The sequence below is a fragment of the Lissotriton helveticus genome, chromosome 11 (assembly GCF_964261635.1).
Source record: "Lissotriton helveticus chromosome 11, aLisHel1.1, whole genome shotgun sequence".
Taxonomy (NCBI): domain Eukaryota; kingdom Metazoa; phylum Chordata; class Amphibia; order Caudata; family Salamandridae; genus Lissotriton; species Lissotriton helveticus.
The window spans coordinates 94502264-94521502 of NC_136072.1; the positions used below are offsets into that span (position 1 = coordinate 94502264).

Consider the following 19239-nt stretch of genomic DNA (forward strand, 5'->3'; position numbering starts at 1 on the left):
AGGACTGCTGCACATAAACAACCCATACTGGTGATGTGTTCCTTCTATGTGTGCTGTAGAATGTAGCACACATAGAAATTGCAAATCATCATTATTTAATGATTGTTTATGTACAGGAAGAGAAAAAGCAAAACCAAGGAGAAATCAAGGTATTTCTCCTCGTTGCGCCATTCTAACGGATGTATGACGTTACAACGCACACTTTTACAATGCATACCTTTAACACGCATTTTTTACAACGCAACATCCATTACAACGCATTCCATTACAACGCATGCTATTACAACGAAATTTTAAAAACTACATTTACAACGCATTCCATTACAACACATACTACCTTTACAACGCATACCATTACAACGCATTACATTACATTGCATGTTTGGTAAGTATTGGATAGTGTAGGGGTAAAATTTACTATTCTAACTCCAGGGGGTGCAACAGTAGGGTAAGTGTTGGATAGTGTAGGGGTAAAAATTACTATTCTAACTCTAGGGGGTGCAACAGTAGGGTAAGTGTTGGATAGTGTTGGGGTAAAAATTACTATTCTAACTCCAGGGGGTAAGTGTTGGATGGTAATGTTATGCGTTGTAATGGTATGCGTTGTAATGACTGAGTTGTAATGACATGCGTTGTAGCGCTGTAGTGTCATACGTTGTAATGGTTGCGTTGTAAATGCATGCGTTGTAATGGATGTTGCGTTGTAAAAGTTTAGTTGTAATGGTAGTGCATTGTAAAAGTTGCGTTGTAAAGGTTGTTTCCCCATTCTAACGCCTGCTATTGCATGGCGTTAGTTTTTGGTGCTGCCTGAGATTTACACATCCTTGTAAATCTGGAGCAGCATCAAAAAGCAATGGGTGTTGCTGTGAAACACCCACAGCAACATCCATTGCACGCCCCTTTCATGCAGATACCTGCGTGAGAGGCTACCCTATTTACAAAGCGGCTTAAGCCACAAAAAGTGGCTTAACGCCACTTTGTGTATATGGTGCAGGGCATTACGCCACAAGAACTTCAATAAGTGACGTTCTGGTGGCGCAATCCCCTTGTAAATTCACCCCTCTGTTCTAAAGAAAGACTTAAGTCCTCTCGACCCCTGTTTCTCCTATTTTAATTAATTCTTCAACCTACGCAATAGGTTTGATACAGTACATCCCCATTTATCTTCTCCATCACTCGTACTCTATATCATTATACACATAAGAAACCGTACAAATATATAAATACCAGTGATCTACGTTGCCAAGTTTGAACATGACAAAATCCTCAATTTCCAATTGTATTTCCCAATTACTATTGCCCTCTGTATAATTCTCTTGTAAGTCTGTCTTCCATTTCTATTTATCACATATATTTCAAACTTACGCTTATGACTCACTGTTACTACCAGTTCCACCAGATATTCAGAAAAATCAGAAGCAATAGCAATAATCTTGAAGTTGGAATGGGATGCTAAAAAAATATCAAATCTGGTAGTCATTTGCATACTTGTTCTCTAAAATGATGGTCCTTATTAGAGTGAATATCAGAAAAAAGTCTAATCGGTACAAGCCAAAATTAGGCGTTCACTGCTGTAAATGTGTGAAAGATGGAGCCAGACAGAAAGGTGCACCTACATTTAGTGGTACATACCTTTTAATGTTGACCAATGATCAAAGCCTTGTTTTAGTAAAATGTCTTGGTGGAATTTAGTCTTCCAAAATAAAAACTTTATCAACTTGTTCTTGATTTAGCCCTCCAAAAGGAATACTTGCAGTCTGTAGAAGTTGGGAGATCTCTCTACATGCTACTAGCAGCAGATGAATAAAAATATTTCTACATAGAGGAGAAAAAAGCTCAATATACCTGGGCCCCATCTTTTCAGTATTTCTCAAGTCTTTTGAGTGTAGTTTAAGGGCATAATGTATGCTTCTGTGAGTTGCAATATTTCACAAAAGTGTAACAGCAGAGCTAGGATAAGTCATTACATTAAAATAATCTGTTCATGTAGTTTAAACACTTTAATAGTCTCTAGCCAAAGACGTCCAGTGTAAATGTGGTGAGCACCCACGCATGTGTAACTTAGTGGGACTTAACAAACATTTGTTGATGCATTTTCCAACATAAATTGAATCTGAAAAACAGAAACAGGTATTCCGGTTTTGAGGGAGAGGAAATGGAGACAGAAAGAGATTCTTATGGGGAACTATTATAAGTGGTACAATTATCATTTTATTCATGGAGAAAAGAGGGGGGTGGAAAATGCTGCTACAGTGTGGCAGTCATTTCCAGGAAAGGGAGATTTTTTCAAATTCCTGAACTGAGTGGCATGACAGATGTTTTAAATCCAGTAATGCATATCGAAAGACTGGAAGTCGTATGTACAGTTGCAATGTGTTTGATACATCATTTCTATTGGTGCACGTATTCCTAAACTGGCTGTAGCAGAGTTTTGCCTTGAAATTCTCTCCATGTGTCTCCCTTGGTGTTTTGTGCCCTGATTGGTATTTTTCAAATACAAAGGGGTGCTGTGCCTTCTGTTTCGTTATTTTGGATGAAATACGGTGTTTATGTGGTGGCGGAATGAGGTGATGGGGACGGGGCAGCTTTTGGCCATGATAGTGATGTTGTGCTTCCAAAATGTTGAACATCAGTGTATTTAGCCAGCATCAAACTCAAGTCAGGCAAAAGCAAAGTACTGATCTTCGGGAAGAACGCCTCTGCATGGGACCACAGCTGGTGACCAGCAGAACTCGGACCTACACCTACTCCAACAGACCACACCTACTCCGACAGACCACGCATGCAACCGAAGCATCATCCTGGACAGCCAACTGACCATGAAAAGACAAGTCAACATGGTCGCTTCCACACCCTCTGCATGCTCCACTGAATCATGTGATGGATCCCAACCAACACAAGAAAGACCGTTCCACCTACCGTTCTACCTGCCCTCATCATCAGACGCCTCGACTATGGCAGCACTGTATATTGCCGAATTGCTACCCAGCTCCTCAAAAGACTCCAAACCATACAGAATACTGCAGCTAGAGTCATCCTGAGCCTCCCCAAATGTACTAGCATCACCCCTCACATCAGAAACCTCCACTGGCTCCCCATTCAGAAGAGGTGCCAGTTCAATATCCACACACACGCATACAAAGATCTGCACAACCAAGACCATCTTACCTTACATCAACCATCGACCAAGCTTCCACCTGCCCGTAAGACACCTGCTGTCCGCCTCGCTGAACCTCGCACACAATGCCTCATCCATCGCAGCCTTAGCAGGGCCGCTCCATCTCCTACATCGCGGCCATGACCTCGAACAGCCAGCTCCTCCACCTCCGAACAGCACCCTCTCTGGTCGGCTTCAGAAAGAAACTTAAGACCTGGCTTTTTGATGGAGACACAACACCCTCAGCGTCCGGATACCCTTAGGGGAGACAGTGCTGTGCTATACAAATACTGGTTGATTGATTGACTAGAAATGGATGTTCTCCACATTTTGTGGGTACTTTTTTCATGACATAGGATTCCAAAAAACTGGAGCCTTTGTATCTGCCCGTGTTGCCTGATGTATTTTTCTTTTGAGTGAGTTAGCTTCACTGCTATAGAAGTTAGAATTAGTTGCTCTTTTGTGGCAGTAGCCTGAACTGTATTTTTGTACTTGCCACTGCCTTTAGGGAAATGGCATCTTGCAGTGAATAGCTCTTGTACATTAAAGCCTGGGTGCCAGAATTAGAAGAATAAATAGGCACCACTGAAAAATCCTAACAAAAATCTACAGCTGATTGTGTTTTACATTTTTGTGGGCCTGGCCTGGGGCGGCCGCCAGCAGGGAAAAGTGGTGGGGCTGCATGGGGGACAATAACAAATAAATAAAATGGAAACCTACCTGCCGCCTTGGTGCACTTCTGTGCCTGATTACAGGCTCCCAGACTCCTCTGTGCCAATCAAGAAGCTTCTCTCATCTTGGTAATACTATTACCCAGCAAGAAAGAAGAGCTGTGATTGGGTGGAGTGGGCTGGTTTATGCTCCCAGAGGGACTGGGAGCCTGTGCCTGCTGTTCTCCATGCAATTGCCCTGAGATATCTAAGTGTGCATGATGGATTGGCCTTCCTAAGACAGCCGGACAAACTGTCATGCGCACTTGCAGTGCCCACTACTCCTCTTCCATGCTGTTGTCGGAAGATGGCCCCGCTCTCAAGGCTCCTTTCCGTCATTAAAATTAGAATGGAAATAAAACTGCTTTATTACCATTTTATTTTTCATATTTTCATCTGCTGGCTGAGGCAGTGGGGTGACGCTCCTCCCATTAAAGGAGGAGCCGCCGCTGTGCCTGGCCTCATTCACTTCTGAAAATGTGGTGGAGGTCACTTACTGACTGCGTGAAAATCCCATTATCCCCTTAGCTCTAGCTATTCAGCAGCGTACTCACTGCCCCCGTTAGCAGTCTTCCAGGAGGTTTATTGACTCTGGTTTGAGCCTTTCCTGGCTCTCACCCACCCATACACAGCTACTTCAAGACTCCGATTTGGAGTGACACACCACAGGAAATATAAACGGGTCCTTGGTGTACCATTCCCAAAACAGCCGGGACAGAAGTACAACCAGCGGAGAGATCTACCAACTACTTGCCTATTAGCCCTGAAGAAGATGTGGGTTTTCCACCCTGAAGAAACACGTGTTGGCTGGGCAATCAATCTCCATTAAATACAGAGAACATGTGATACTTGCAGTGTTCCTGTGTATTATCTGTTCTGTTGTCCTCGTTGTGTTTTCCCACTATTGCAGAAGTTTCAACTCGCAGATATTGCTCTGCATATTACTATTACGGGTGCACAGGCCTCCTGTATAAAAAATAATGAAGCAGGGTGCTTGGTGGGGAGATGGTGCAGAAAGAGCTGCTAGCCAGACACAACACAGGGCACAAGTTCTCATTTAGTTAGGGGAACTAGCCTGAGTCAAGATTCCTACCCAGTGAGATTCTGTCAAAATCTTTTCCATCTAGTGACAATCTAAAGGAGGCAAGAGGACTGCTTTTTTTGGCATTCAGGGAACTCTGTCGCGTTTGAGAATGAGTACCCTGTATGCCATACTGTACATCATGCCCTTGATCTGTAAATATCTAAATAACAAAACTGTATTAAAATATTTACTTTCTTTCCAGACTTGAAAAGGTTTTGAAACTATCTGCAGGCAGTTTTAAACCAAATTACTGCTGACTCAGACCTAACCAAAATGCAATCAATGTGTGCCTCAATCAGCATTAAAGTGAAAACACGCAACATGCCAACTGGGGCCTCCAAAGAGCAGGGTGGAGTCAACCCAGCTATGTTTAACCTCAACTGAAATATTTACTATAAAGCAACAAAATAACTAGTTTTCCCGGTAACTGATTAAAGTTGTTTTTAAATAGTCACATTACTTTTCACAGCTACTCTGGCATTGGGCCAACATTAGAACCAACAATTCTGTCCACGCTGCTGAAAAGAGGGTGGGTTGACCTGTTCCTGAATTACTTAGCTGTACACCTTTATCTGAAGAATCTGCACTCTTCAGAAAATCCTCTAGGGTTGTGGCACCTGAACTTGGTGCAGCCGTGGCCCGTGCAGGTAAGAGCGGTGGGGCCGGGAGGGCGGGGATTTTAACATACGATGAGGAGGGAAAATGTAATTATTTATTTCATTTACCCTCGTCATCGTCCATCGAAACCCCCCTCCTCCCGGTCCCACCACTCCTACTTGCATGGGTCGCGGCTGACCTGGTGACATCCTTCTTCAAATGCACGCCTGGTGATTGTTCACGTAGTTTAACCTATGATGAGCTATGGACTGTCCATGAACATTGAGACCGTGTACCCACAGCCTATTGTGGTTGCTGCACCCATCCATTGTCCCACCTCTGATGCCATGTATTGTTACTGAAACCGGTCCCAGGATGCTTGTTTCTGGTTCAAGGAAGACCTGGCTTGGCAGATCGGGCTGGACTGTTCCCATGAGGCACTGGGTCAAGACTGATTTGCTTATAGCTGGGTCTGAACTGATGTGGCGAAGTGAGTTAAAGAATGATGTTGGATTCAACTCAGATCTGTGACTGGGGATGAGTGTCTGAAAAGTTTCAGCTCTCCGTCCATCATCTCCTTGTGTTTGCTATGTATTGTTCCTGGGCATGTAAAGGGCACAGGAGTGTCTTGCCTAGCTGATTGGTCAAACATTTATGCTCTGTACACTTTGAGATTGGTGCAAGGTGCCACAACAGAGCTTCCAGCTGATAGGAAATGCCAGACTCTCAGAACTGCCTGCTGCAGAAGGGCCTTCCATTCCACTCCCATTACTAATATGACTTCTCTTATTATATGATCACTTTATCCTAAAAGATATAGAGCATTGAGAATATTGAAATTATTATGTAAACACACTTCCCCTTGCTTTCAAATTATGAGACTACAGCCCGTTCTTTTATGATTTTTGTCTTTGCCTCTTGTTTATTCTCCTGCACATATTTTGTATATTGTTCTAAATTGTATTGCAACATTTACTCTTTTGGTTTTCTTTAGATCCTATTTGCATATTCAGAGAAAATATCCCTTCTACAATCCCGCTCTGTGTTCTCAACTGTGTTGAAAGGATATGTGTGAAAGGTCTCCTCTGACAGGAAGCCCAGGTTTATAAATAATAGGGCAGAGGGTTTTGAAACCAGCTATTTCAGTAGTTAAACTCTGTCCCACTTTCTGCCATTTTATTTCCCCTGTCTGCTCCCAGATGTAACCATGAGTCACTTTCCTTAGTGCCTTTCGCACATTTAGCATTTATTTGGTATTAAACATTATTAAATAACTGGATCTAACCTAATCATGAATATCTATTGTATCTTAAAAAAATAAATATATATAATCAATCAAAGCATTTATATAGCGCACTACTCACCCGGGGGGTCTCAAGGCGCTAGGGGGGGGGTCCGCTACTGCTCGAACAGCCAGGTCATGAGCTGCTTCCTGAAGTCGAGGTGGTCCTGGGTCAGGCGGAGGTGGGTCGGGAGGGAGTTCCAGGTCTTGGCGGCGAGGTAGGAGAACGACCTTCCCCCTGTGGTGGCTCTTCGGATGCGGGGGACGGTGGCGAGGGCGTGGCCGGTCGATCAAAGCTGGCGTTTGGGAGCGTAGAAGTTGAGGCGGTTGTTGAGGTATCCTGGGCCTTCGTTGTGTAGGGCTTTGTGTGCGTGGGTGAGGAGGCGGAAGGTGATTTTTCTGTTTAGGTATTATTTGCTACTCCATATGTTTCCTCTATTCTTTGTTGAACATGTCAATGTGTAGTGTCTGAAAATCTTAAAAAGAAGATGTTAAGTATGAATATATTTGTTTTATGCTTACACCCAATCTCATAGTTATTCTGTTGCTGATTGTACTTTCCTCCTCTTTCGTTTGTGTTTCTGTAGCTTCTCTTGAACCCACTGATCTTTAACTTTGCATTTGATGAGGTTTCCATTTTTTAAGGCCTGTTTTGGAGACCACTTCAGTTGTTTGCACTGCCTCATGTTTTCGAAAGCACTCATAATAGAAATAAATAAACATACAGGGGCTTTTGGTCAGACTTCTTCATCCATTGGTCTGTTCCAGTGTTTTTCACATTTCGCTTACGCCCACCAAAACATACAGAATGGCGCATTGGGTAAGTCCACTACACCCATTGGCTATCCTGTGCTGTGAGTGAGGTCATTTTGTATGCTCACGTGTACACAGCTACCGGAAAAGGGGTTTTACCTTTAGCATATAATTGGCCATTCTGCAAACACTTCCCTCCCAGTGCCATTTTTGCTATTCCCTTTTAATCCCACAGTGGTTATTAGTAGGGGTGGGAAGAACTTGTGGAGTTTTACTCTATGGAATTCAACAGAGTTACATAAAAACTCTCAGACTTTCTGCGGAGCTTCACGAGTGGACAGAGTCTGCACGTCGCTCTGATTTTTAGCACCAAAAGCGTGTCTTGCAGCGTGAAGGGCACCACGTGACGTGCCACAGGGCAATGCTTCTTTGCTGCGGTTCGAGTAGATTTTCTACAAGAGTGGCCGCTTTCTCACCGTGAATGGTTGCGACCGCCCGCTTTGAGAAAATCTTTCTGCCACGCATGAAAAAAACCTCCGCCAAGTGGTGGTTGGTGGAGTTTTGCCTGAACTCTGCGTTACAAGAGTAATGTGGAGAGGGCAAAACTCTGCAAACTCCGCCTGCAGAGAGGAATTCATCGCCCATCCCTAGAAATTAGCCATTTCGCATAAGACTTTGACATAGGAGGACAATAAAACTTTATCTCAGTCTCTGGTGTAGTATTTTAAAGCATTCAGAGATGCAGATAGAGCTTTAAAGGCCTTTTAAAGTGATAAGCTGATAACGTAGCTTAGTGCATTAAATTGCCTGCTGTAGATAACTATGTGAGTGGAACCAAAACACCTATGTTTCAAATCACTTCCGGTTCAGGTTCCGCCTTTCATTGTTAGAAAGATGAATGCCGACGTTGGTTAATCTGATGTTTACAGCGCTTGGATCCCTCGATGACGTTTAGGCGCCTAATAAAAATGTTGTTACTGCAGTGAAAGTAAAGTGGGACATCCCCATACATATGTAACCAAAATAAAACCAATATTCTAGGTAAACCCTTTAAAGTATGTGCGCTTTAAATTCAAGGGGGCAGATTTACAAGCACCTTGCGCCTCTTTTACGCCGCTGTTGCGTCACTTTTGTGATGTGGCGGCGCAAAGCCAGCACCATGCTTTGGGGTATTTACAACTTGACGCATCTGGGAGATGCGCCACGTTGTAAAACCCTGCGCCACATGTAGGCGTTCCTGAGGGGGGGGGGGGGCGTTCCGATGCAGGAACGCCTCCTAAAAGTGTCTGAGTGAAATCGACAAGATTTCACGTAGTCACTTTTAAGGCCATGCTGTGTCAAAACCCTGCGCCTACTTGAAGCAGGCTTAAGGATTGACGCAGCATGTTGGGGATAGGGGTGCGACGCAACTCCAGCAATGCGCCGCTTTTCCGACGGGGGATACGACACACTTCTGCTCATCCGTGTGCCACGGTGCACTGCATTGTAAATGTGGCGCATCAGTGGTGGTGCGCCGGTGGGCAGATGTGTCAAAACTCTTCTGGCGCATCCCTGCTGATTAGCAGAGATGCGCCAGAAGTAGTAAATCTGCCCGTAGGTACACCATTTGTTAATGTGTTATTGTTTAATGGTCAAATTTGAGTTTTATATTAAAGTCCCAATTACATATTTCCACGCCACACTTTGTACATCATCCCATGTTTGAGACCCAGTTTCTGCAGGTCTCTGGTGAAGGAGCCGAACGCTGCGGTGCAGCAAATGCCTAAAAGTAATAAATTGTCATATATATCTGACGAAAAACGCCTCCTAAAATGTCCAGTGTTGCTAGCTATGTTTGGATTTATTTTTACTTGTGTTCTTCACGTTTGTAAGCACTTGGCCGCGATACAACAATCGAACGTTTATTGCTGGTGAAGGCTGATCCCAGCGCTCCGCCTATCAGATTAGCACAAGGTCACACGCTTTGAAGAGCGCACCCCTCCCCGCCACCCTTTCCCCTGCTCACGTGCCGTGAGAGGGTTTTACTTGGCTGCCTGCAGCCTATTGACTGAACTTTCACCTACTTCCTAGTGACTCACAAGTCTGAAGCCTCCTTCAGTGATGTATTACCCCTCCCCCAACAAAAATCCCCTCTCTCTATCCTGTGCACAGGAAGGGAAGAATATTTTCAGGCACCTTTGTCTGGTTTTGCGTTTCAATTTCTTGGATAATTTTAGACACTGTCTCAAATACCTAGGGGCAGATTTATGAGGCCCTTGCGCCTCTTTGCGCCGCAATTGCGTCACTTAATTTGACGCAACGGCGGCGCAAACACTGCGCCCTATTTACAACGTGACGCATCTAGGAGATGCGTCACGTTGGAAAGCCCTGCGCCATGAGGAGGCGTTCCTGCGCAGGGGGGCGTTCCTGCGCAGGAACGCCTCCTAAATGTGGCTGAGTGAAATCTATGAGATTTCACTCAGTCACTTTCTACGTCAATTCCTTACGCCTGCTTGAAGCAGGCGTAAGGGTGACGCACCATGCATTGTAGGGGTGGCCCCTGTGCATTGCAGGAGTCATGTCGCACTTGCGACATGACTCCAGCAATGCGCCACCCGTACGCCGAACGATGCGTCACGCATCTTCCCTGCCTTGCACCATGGTGCGCCGCATTGTAAATGCGGCGCACCATGGGTGGCGGAGCTGTGGCGCACATTAACTGGCGCATCCCTGGGGATGCGCCAGTTAACATAAATCTGCCTCCTAGATTTTACTGCAGAGCGCTACCCCATTGAAGTTGTTCTGCTGTGTTAAAAGTGTTGTAATTGCCTTATATTTACCAAGTTCCTCTTCTTGAGAGCATTATTACCTAAACGTGCAGTGTTGTGTTACTTCCTGCACGTAAATGCGGTGAAATCAGCAGTAACTGTGATTTCTTTGTTTACTTTTGTAAAATATTGTGAAGATGATGGGTTCAAAAGATTTGCAGAATATAGATTTTTATTTATTTTATGAGACTCGTGAGGTAACAATGTATTTGACTAGTTTGTATCTGCCGTGCATATGCCCTTGTGCTGTACACTCCACCACGTGTAGGTGTAGGTGGGGTTTGTTGAGATTCTTGTATTGAGTAGCTTAAAGTCAAAGCTGTAGCAAGAACGTTAAAATACCCCTCACTTTGAACCCTTGCTGTTATAGCCTACCCTTCTCAATCCAAATACCTGCCTAACCTATCCACCACTCAAATTACTTTAATATTTCACAATACTAATTCAACACTAATCCTTTTGGCAGGGCACAAGTCCTATAAAAAGAAGGGGGGACGCTGTCACCGGAAGTGACGTCACAACAGGAAGTGGCATCACGAAAGATGGCTTACACCATCGGGCTCGTTGCCTCCCCTCGCTCACCCCTTAGATGCGATTGCATCTGAGAAGCCAGCGCGTGAGCAGCGTGCTGTGAGCTTTGATCTCGTCCCAGAGAGGCCAAAGAGCGAAGTCCAGCTGTTTGACAGGGGGGACGGCGTCCATCCGGTAAAATAAGTGGGGGGACGCCGTCCACCCGCGTGGTACCCCGACTCGAGCCCTGCTTTATGGGTTCCGGAGTAGTATGCCACTCGCCAAAAAAGCGCTTCCAACACCCCATCAGGGGTAACAAGCAAATGAAAATTCTACACTAATCCTTTTGTGGTTTCCGGAGTAGCATGCTACTCGCCGAAAAAGCTCTTCGGCGCCTCGTATGGGGTAGTAAGCGCTAAATAAATGCAATTACAATGTAATACAATAGCACCAAGTAAGTGAAGCAAGTCATCAAAACCCTCCCCAGAAGAGCCTACTTGTCTCTTCAATCCAAGTATCAATCCATTCAACCTTCCATCCACCGGCTGATGTCCATCTTTCCACCTTTACATTCTGTCATCCATTCAATCCTTTTCATCCACCAGTCAGTCTTTCACCATTCTGTCTGTCCATCCATCCTTCCGCCAATCCATATCCAGGCCTTTCTGTCCATCTTCAGACCTATCCATCGGCCATTTGACTCAGTCATCCTTCCTTTCCCTTATCCATCTCCTCTTTAATGCATCCATTCATTCATCCATCAATCCTTTCAGTCATCCATCCTTTCCCTCATCCATCCACCCTTTCACTCCATTCATCCATCCTTTCACTCATCCATCCTCCCTTTCACTTGTCCATCCCTTCATCCATCCATTTACCTTTCACTCATCCATCCTTTCCCTCATTCGTCCATCCATTCACCCTTTCACTCATCTATCTGTCTCCCCCTCATCCAGCCATTCATCTGCCCTCCCTTTGACTCATCCATACATTCATTTTTTCACTCATCCATCCATCCACCCTTTCACTCCGTCCATCCAGCATTTCACTCCACCCGTCCATTCAGCTGCCCATTCATTAAACCTTTCACTCACTTGTCCATCCATCCCTTCCCTCATCATTCATCTGTCTACCCTGTCACTCATCCATCCTTTCACCCTTTAACTTATCCATCCATCCTCCCTCCCACTCATCCATCCTTGCATCCATCCATCCCTTCATTCATGCATCCATTCACTCGCTCACCCTCCCACCCTTTAACGTTAATTATGAACATTTGTCTGCCAAGCTACAGACAGAAGAGGCCAATCAGAACCCCATCAAGAGCCACACCCCGCTTTAGCTGCTAAAGATGGGGTTGACTATGCCCCTGCATGATGTTGTGCATGTTTGGGAGTGTAGCCCAGTAGTAGTGTGGCGTAATCTGCTTGTGTCTGGTTTATCTGAGAGGAAAAAGAGTGTCTATTCACTTGGTCCTGTGTTCCTAGAAGCCTGGTGTAAGGATGAAAATCATCAGATTTTTATATTAGATGTCTCAACCAGAATTTTTCCCTGGTCTCCATGAAAGTTCCTGTACTATTCAATTGTTGGCTCTGTTTGACCTTCCTCTAATATAAGGGACCATGTCACCAACCCTGGTGCAACCCCAGGGCCACCTTGTGCGGCAGTACCTCCCCCCCCCCCCCCCCCCCCCCCCCATCACCACCACCATTCACTAGTATCTGTTTCTTGCTGTCAGCAGTACAGACTTTGGGTGTCTTATCTTGTTTGCCTCTAAGGGAGATATCTACTAGAACTCTTATGACCTCTGACAATTGGTACCTGTAGTAAATTGGAGTATTAGTTGAGGGGGTGAAACACACTTCAAATTATAATCATAGTCCTCATCAGGGTGAGCCACTTAAGTAACCAAATAAACTTGTGTTTAACCCCCTGGTAGCTTGGCACAAAGCAATCAGCCTTAACTTGGAGGCACCATGTAAAATATTTTTGCTGTACTCAAACAGTAATAAAGAGAAAGCATAATACAAAACAATCCCAAACCAATTCAGAAAATATTTTATTAAATCAAATCACACCATAATAATAAAAGAATCCAATCAGTAGAACCAGAGATATAAAATGTTGAATCAAAAATGGGCTCTCTCTCGTCAGTGGGCAAGCTGGATTCATTTTGGGGCTCAATGATGGTGGGCTGCTGTATAGACGGGTCCTGGTGCTGACGGCTACGAAGGCGTGAAAGCTCTTAGCGACCAGAGTCCTTGTCCAAGAAGGCCTCAACGTCAATCAGATGCTGCGTGGTATCTGTCAAGGGAAAACCCTTTACGTTTGGACTTAGAAACTTTTCTGGAAGTCAGCAAGTTGATGTTGACTTGGGATTTGATTGTTACGGATTAGATGACGCCCATGGTCTCCATCAGTCTTCCCGGCAGGATGTTGGCAAAATGCATCTAAGCCCCACTTCTTACAGTTCGGGGACTGGAGGAGTATACTCTAACACCAGCCACGGGTCCAGGACCTGGGGGGCACCACTTGGGGGTTACGACTGATGCCAGCATAGATTGGTCAGTAAGATTGGATGGGGGTTGAGCTTCAGGTTTTCCCACAGTCGCGTAGGGATATAATGTTAACATTATTCAACAAGCATGGCACATAAGAATGGTTTAACCCGATGAACACGCCGCGAATTCCGCCGCGGTGCGGGTGAAATAAAGAGTGGGCGGGGTTCAGACGGCCCCCTGCCGTCCTCCGTACACGCCCACTGTGACGTCGAATGGCCGGGGGCTGTCCGACGCATGGAAAGGGTTAAGGGACAGTGGAAAGGGAGAGGAATGCAGATTGGTAGGGTACTGAGGGAAAAAACTATCTTTTGTAAACCAACCAACATTTTATAAGACTTTCAAAACCGAGTGTTTTATCTGTGTGGATGTCAAAATGTTTCGGGAATTCCGACAAATACATCACCATACCTACCTGAAACCTCCTGTACCCAACTATTTAGCAGAAAATAGATTTAATAGGGGGGGGTTTAACACCCCAAACATCTTCCTGAAGCTAGGCCCCTGGCCAACAGGACGTTCCAGGCAAGTCTAGTTAGGACAGATCAGCTGGGCAGGTGCAGCATGTGAGGCCTCTTGAAGCTTGTTGTGTCCATGTAGCTTTTGAATGATACGAGATGCACACCTCTTTATTCATCTTCTTTGCTTCCTTATGTACTTTTATCCAATGTTGCGTGCTGCACTGGTGTGGGTGCCATACCCCATAGGCCCCTAGTTACAATGCACATAGAGTTTGGGGTGACACATCACCCCAAAACCAGTGGCACAGCTATAAGCGATTCGCGCCTTTTTCTTATTTCTTCACGGCACACATATTTTTTTTCATCATCGTTATCCTTCTTTTTAACGTAATTATCACTTCTAGATTCATCTTTTATCTTTTATCTCCACACGTATGGTATCATGCAAATTTCCCATATTTTCTTATGTTCAAAGTCGTCCATCCGGACCTCATTTAAGAACAAGTACGAACGCATCCAGTTCATGTGAAGCAGTGATTTATTAAACCCAATGCATTTCGGGCCCTCTTAGCCCTTCGTCGGGGGAAACTGAAAAAAGCAATGAAACAGGCTTTAATTTACAATACCCATTTGCTTGATACATTCAAAAACATCTGAATCCTAAAATGACACATAACTACAGCCCCTGACTCTCATCCCATTCTTATGTACAACAGTTTTCTGATCTAATTTAAACGTGTCTGTTATCTACTTCTTGCATCGATGTGGTTACATTTAACTGTCTGAGTCGTCATTCCCTGCTATATTCCCAACGAGTTTATCTTGAAACTATCTTCTTTCTTCCGTTCCGTTCCGTTTTACTACCAATGTGCAGAATCAACTAAACAACCTTATCTTTTTGGAGGCATGACGGTTGTTTAGTTGATTCTGCACATTGGTAGTAAAACGGAAGGTTTCTTTAAGATAAGAGCATGTAGGTATGCAAGTTAAGGATGGCAGATTTAAGTGAGAAACACCGTTATTTGAAGAACGGAATATAGGCATGGTTAAACAGGAATAAAGAGGGGAAATGAATAATGTTTCATGTGTCTATGATAAAAAGGGTGATCAAGTGCAAGCAAGGGGTGAACACGAGTGTGTTAGACCTATAATCAGTGCTTTTCAGCTGGATGTAGCGCAGTTTTGAAAATTTGTTACACTTATAGATAGGTTGAAAGTATTAGTGCAAGGGAAAGAAGATAGTTTCAAGATAAACTCGTTGGGAATATAGCAGGGAATGACGACTCAGACAGTTAAATGTAACCACATCGATGCAAGAAGTAGATAACAGACACGTTTAAATTAGATCAGAAAACTGTTGTACATAAGAATGGGATGAGAGTCAGGGGCTGTAGTTATGTGTCATTTTAGGATTCAGATGTTTTTGAATGTATCAAGCAAATGGGTATTGTAAATTAAAGCCTGTTTCATTGCTTTTTTCAGTTTCCCCCGACGAAGGGCTAAGAGGGCCCGAAATGCATTGGGTTTAATAAATCACTGCTTCACATGAACTGGATGCGTTCGTACTTGTTCTTAAATGAGGTCCGGATGGACGACTTTGAACATAAGAAAATATGGGAAATTTGCATGATACCATACGTGTGGAGATAAAAGATAAAAGATGAATCTAGAAGTGATAATTACGTTAAAAAGAAGGATAACGATGATGAAAAAAAATATGTGTGCCGTGAAGAAATAAGAAAAAGGCGCGAATCGCTTATAGCTGTGCCACTGGTTTTGGGGTGATGTGTCACCCCAAACTCTATGTGTCCATGTAGCTCACACAGGAGGTCCACCAACCGACCCTTGGAGTCACTTCCGGGGTCCTGACTTGAAGGTAAACAGGCCCAGCCTTCCTTCAGGGTCTTCAGACAGCAGGGCAGTCCTTCCTCTGATTCTTCATAGGCCCAAGACTGTTCTGAGGGGAAAGGTCTGTGGTGGCCAGTTTTATGCCAAGTGCCAGCCTGTAGGTGGAGGGCAAGCATTTGTCCACCTCCTAAACTTAACCCTATCCTGTATGTCGGACAGAAGGTTTCCCCACTTCCAATGTCTTTTTGTTTTTCTTACTATGACAAAAATATTAATTATGTCTTGATATTCCTCTTCTTCATCTCTATTTAGTGTATAGGGGGCTCTGGGGTATTTAGTGACCTATATTTAAGTATTTGTCCTTGGTGATTATGATCTATTATCTTCAGGCCACTCTCTTCACTAATCATAGCGGCAGTAGGTCAATTCCTTGGGGGGCCATCTGAGGGATATCTTGCCATCGGTTGAATGACTGTGATAGGATTTGTAGATTTTAAAACCAACTCCAAATACTAAGTGCGCGAAGGTCTTGTTCAGAATCACCTGCAAGATAATTAAGGACATTTCTATAAAGACTATCTGTTAATTCTTCTATTGTTTGTGTACCCTGAAGATAGCTGTCAATACTATTTGACAGTTCTTCTAGTCTCCAATCTGGACGCTCTTTGGTTTGATTATAGGAAAATTAGTTGGTAGTATCAGTATTTGTTATGGCGTTAATGAAGCTATTTACTCCCTGTGCCTAACAAAAATCAATGTGTCCTTGTGTAACACAACTGGTGCTCATTTAAAGCGCTCCCATACCTTCAGGTCAACTTTGCGCTAAATAAAACGCCTAAATAAATAAACCAGTTCTCCTTAGTTTCTCCCCTCTCACTGGGTTTGTAGCAAACTTACCTAGAGAGACAAAGGGGAGGCAGGTTTAGGCATGAGCTTTATCTGCCACTGACTAAATAGGTATCCTTTGAAGCTCCGGAAGGGGCTGGGCACAACCCCCAGGCCATCTTGGCAAGGTAGGAGCTCCCTCCCCGCTCCCAGAGCCCTTTGTCCACGATCGGGGAGCAATACACATCTCACCACAGGGGAGCTAGTTAAACACTTGCAATAAAAACTTTTAATTTTATGCATGAAAATTATAACTTTCTGAAAGTCCTTTCAAAAATGGCTATAGAAAACCAGACTTGACCATTAAGTTGGATCTTAAATCCTTGACTTTAGCACCTATTTGCTTGTTCAGATTTACATTCAAATATTTTTCCAACTTTAGTAGAACCTAAGTGTGCAAAAACTTGAGTTTGTGGTCAAATTTCAAATCACGTCTCACAAAATGAAAAATTGAGGATTTTTACAGCTTCAAATTCCATATCCAACAACATTATGGCAGTTAGGGTAGGGATTTCCAGTTGTGGCAAATAGGGATCATTGGGAATCTGGTGGACACATAAAAAGTTGTAAGTTTGTGGATATTCATAAACCTTTCTCAAGGGTTTTTCCCACCCAATTTGCACACACAATTCTAGTACCACTAAAGACTGGACTAAATATGCATTAAGGATGTAAAAAATAAGAAAAAAGCACAGGTGCACAGGCAAAACAACAGGGAGGTGAGGTCACCTAAGTATTTGAAGGATATACATGATTTTACAATTGTTTTGAGACTGCTGTTTATGGGTCTACAGGTTTTGGAAAGTTATTTTATGTTAACTTGTAAATATTTGTTAGTTTCGTTATCCTGATGTACAGTTATTCTTTGTTTTCTACACTTCTAGAATTATTCATATGTTTAGACATTCGTACCCTGTATCTTTACCTTGAAACTATTTTTCAATATTTATTAAGTGATGAACGTTTATGTAAATTCATAGGTTACTATTTTCTGATGCATGGAAAACACCTAATTTTAATGTGATATCTATTACTTTAAATAGCTTTTCCAAGCCTTGCTATTTAAGTGATGCGATCTATAATGTAAAAACCCAGATTCTTTTTGTTTCTTCTTTACTCAATTTGATTTTACTTTTTTGTATTTTTTTTTCTTTTTTCAATAGAGCAACTTGGCCCATTACTTGGGATTAGGCCATCACCTCCGAGTACTGTATTTCATTTCCACCTATTTTGACAAGCAGGATGCGGCCTCATCGGACACGGTGACTGTAACGGACACAATTTTTGATGGTGTGCAAGTTCGAATTTTTGACCCCGTGAAGCATGATGGGGCGCTGAAGCCAAGCATTGTCTTCATCCATGGAGGCGGCTGGGCCCTGGGAGGAGCAAGTATGTTTATCTTTTAATGCCTTACATCTTCCTATTGTACTGTACATTGTAAACTGGTTTCGTTTGTTCTCTCCCATTGATTTATTCTTTGATTAATTTAATTTCTCTGTAATTTCAAACTTGATTTTGGGAATTATTAGTACTGAATTTAGTAATTAGTCTTTCTCCATTTCATCCTTAATACAAGAATAGAAATGTGACATGATTTCATTTGAGATGCAGTTTCTTGTTTTCTTTGACCTCAAAATTTTCATTAGGATTATTTTCTTAAAGTTGTTTCCAGATTACAGACAAAACCATACAGAAAAAAATATATAACCGGTGAGAAAAAACAATACCAACCAATTTCAACAAATACATGCTGGGGTTAAAATCGGCAATTAGGGATTGAAAATCGATGTTGATGAATAAACACATTAACAGAGATCTATAGGAACCGAAAAATTGAAAGTCTAGCCTCCAGGAGAAATCAATCGCTCATGGATTTCCAGAATTGCAGAAGTGCTCAGAGTTCACAAATTCGGGTGGTTTGGAACGCCTAAGAGATACCCAAAATAAAACGTATCAAGGATAGATGCACACTTCTCGGACAAATGTTAATTGAATTACCTGTTGCCATTATAGGAACAAATAAAAATTCATGTACCAAAATTGATGTAGAATAACTTACCCACTGAAAGGGCATAACTACATAGGACAACTCCAAAAATTAATTCCTGAGTGAATGATACTGTCTTATCTTTAAAGAGAGACTCCAACAATGCCTATTGTTTCCACTATTGGGAACATACTTGAGTGGTTAAATGGGTGTCCTGCAAAAGGATAGGCCTGCAGGAAACCAACAAAAGAACTAGAGTGTTTTCTGGCCTATTAATGGAAATTTAAAGCGCCCCCCATTCCCTCCACCACATTCCGCATTAAAAAAAAAATTAGTTGATATTTCTATGAACATGTGTTATCCTTACAGAGTGTATTGTGTTCGTTCACTATGTGAGCTACTAAAGCACAAAACTACACGATTGTTGGGTTTGTGATGCTGCTGGGTGGTGAGTTGTCTGCCTCAGCATATGAAATAACAACTTAACAAGGCTTGGGTGTACCAGTATTGTGCCTGTGTGTCAGCGGGGTACCACCAGATGAACAGTGCCCAAGTGCATAGGCTACCAGATCCATAGGCCGCGCAACCAGGTTGTTCCTA

The 19239-nt window shown here is 43.3% G+C and overlaps 1 protein-coding gene across 1 annotated transcript in view; it reads left to right on the plus strand.

Moving 5' to 3' along the window:
* Window positions 1-19239, plus strand: part of NCEH1 (neutral cholesterol ester hydrolase 1) — a 79163-nt gene that overhangs the window by 31633 nt on the left and 28291 nt on the right. The window contains exon 2 of the mRNA XM_078666599.1: window positions 17816-18041. Within this exon, the coding sequence (XP_078522725.1) occupies window positions 17816-18041 (226 nt within the window). The remainder of the gene's footprint in view (window positions 1-17815; window positions 18042-19239) is intronic.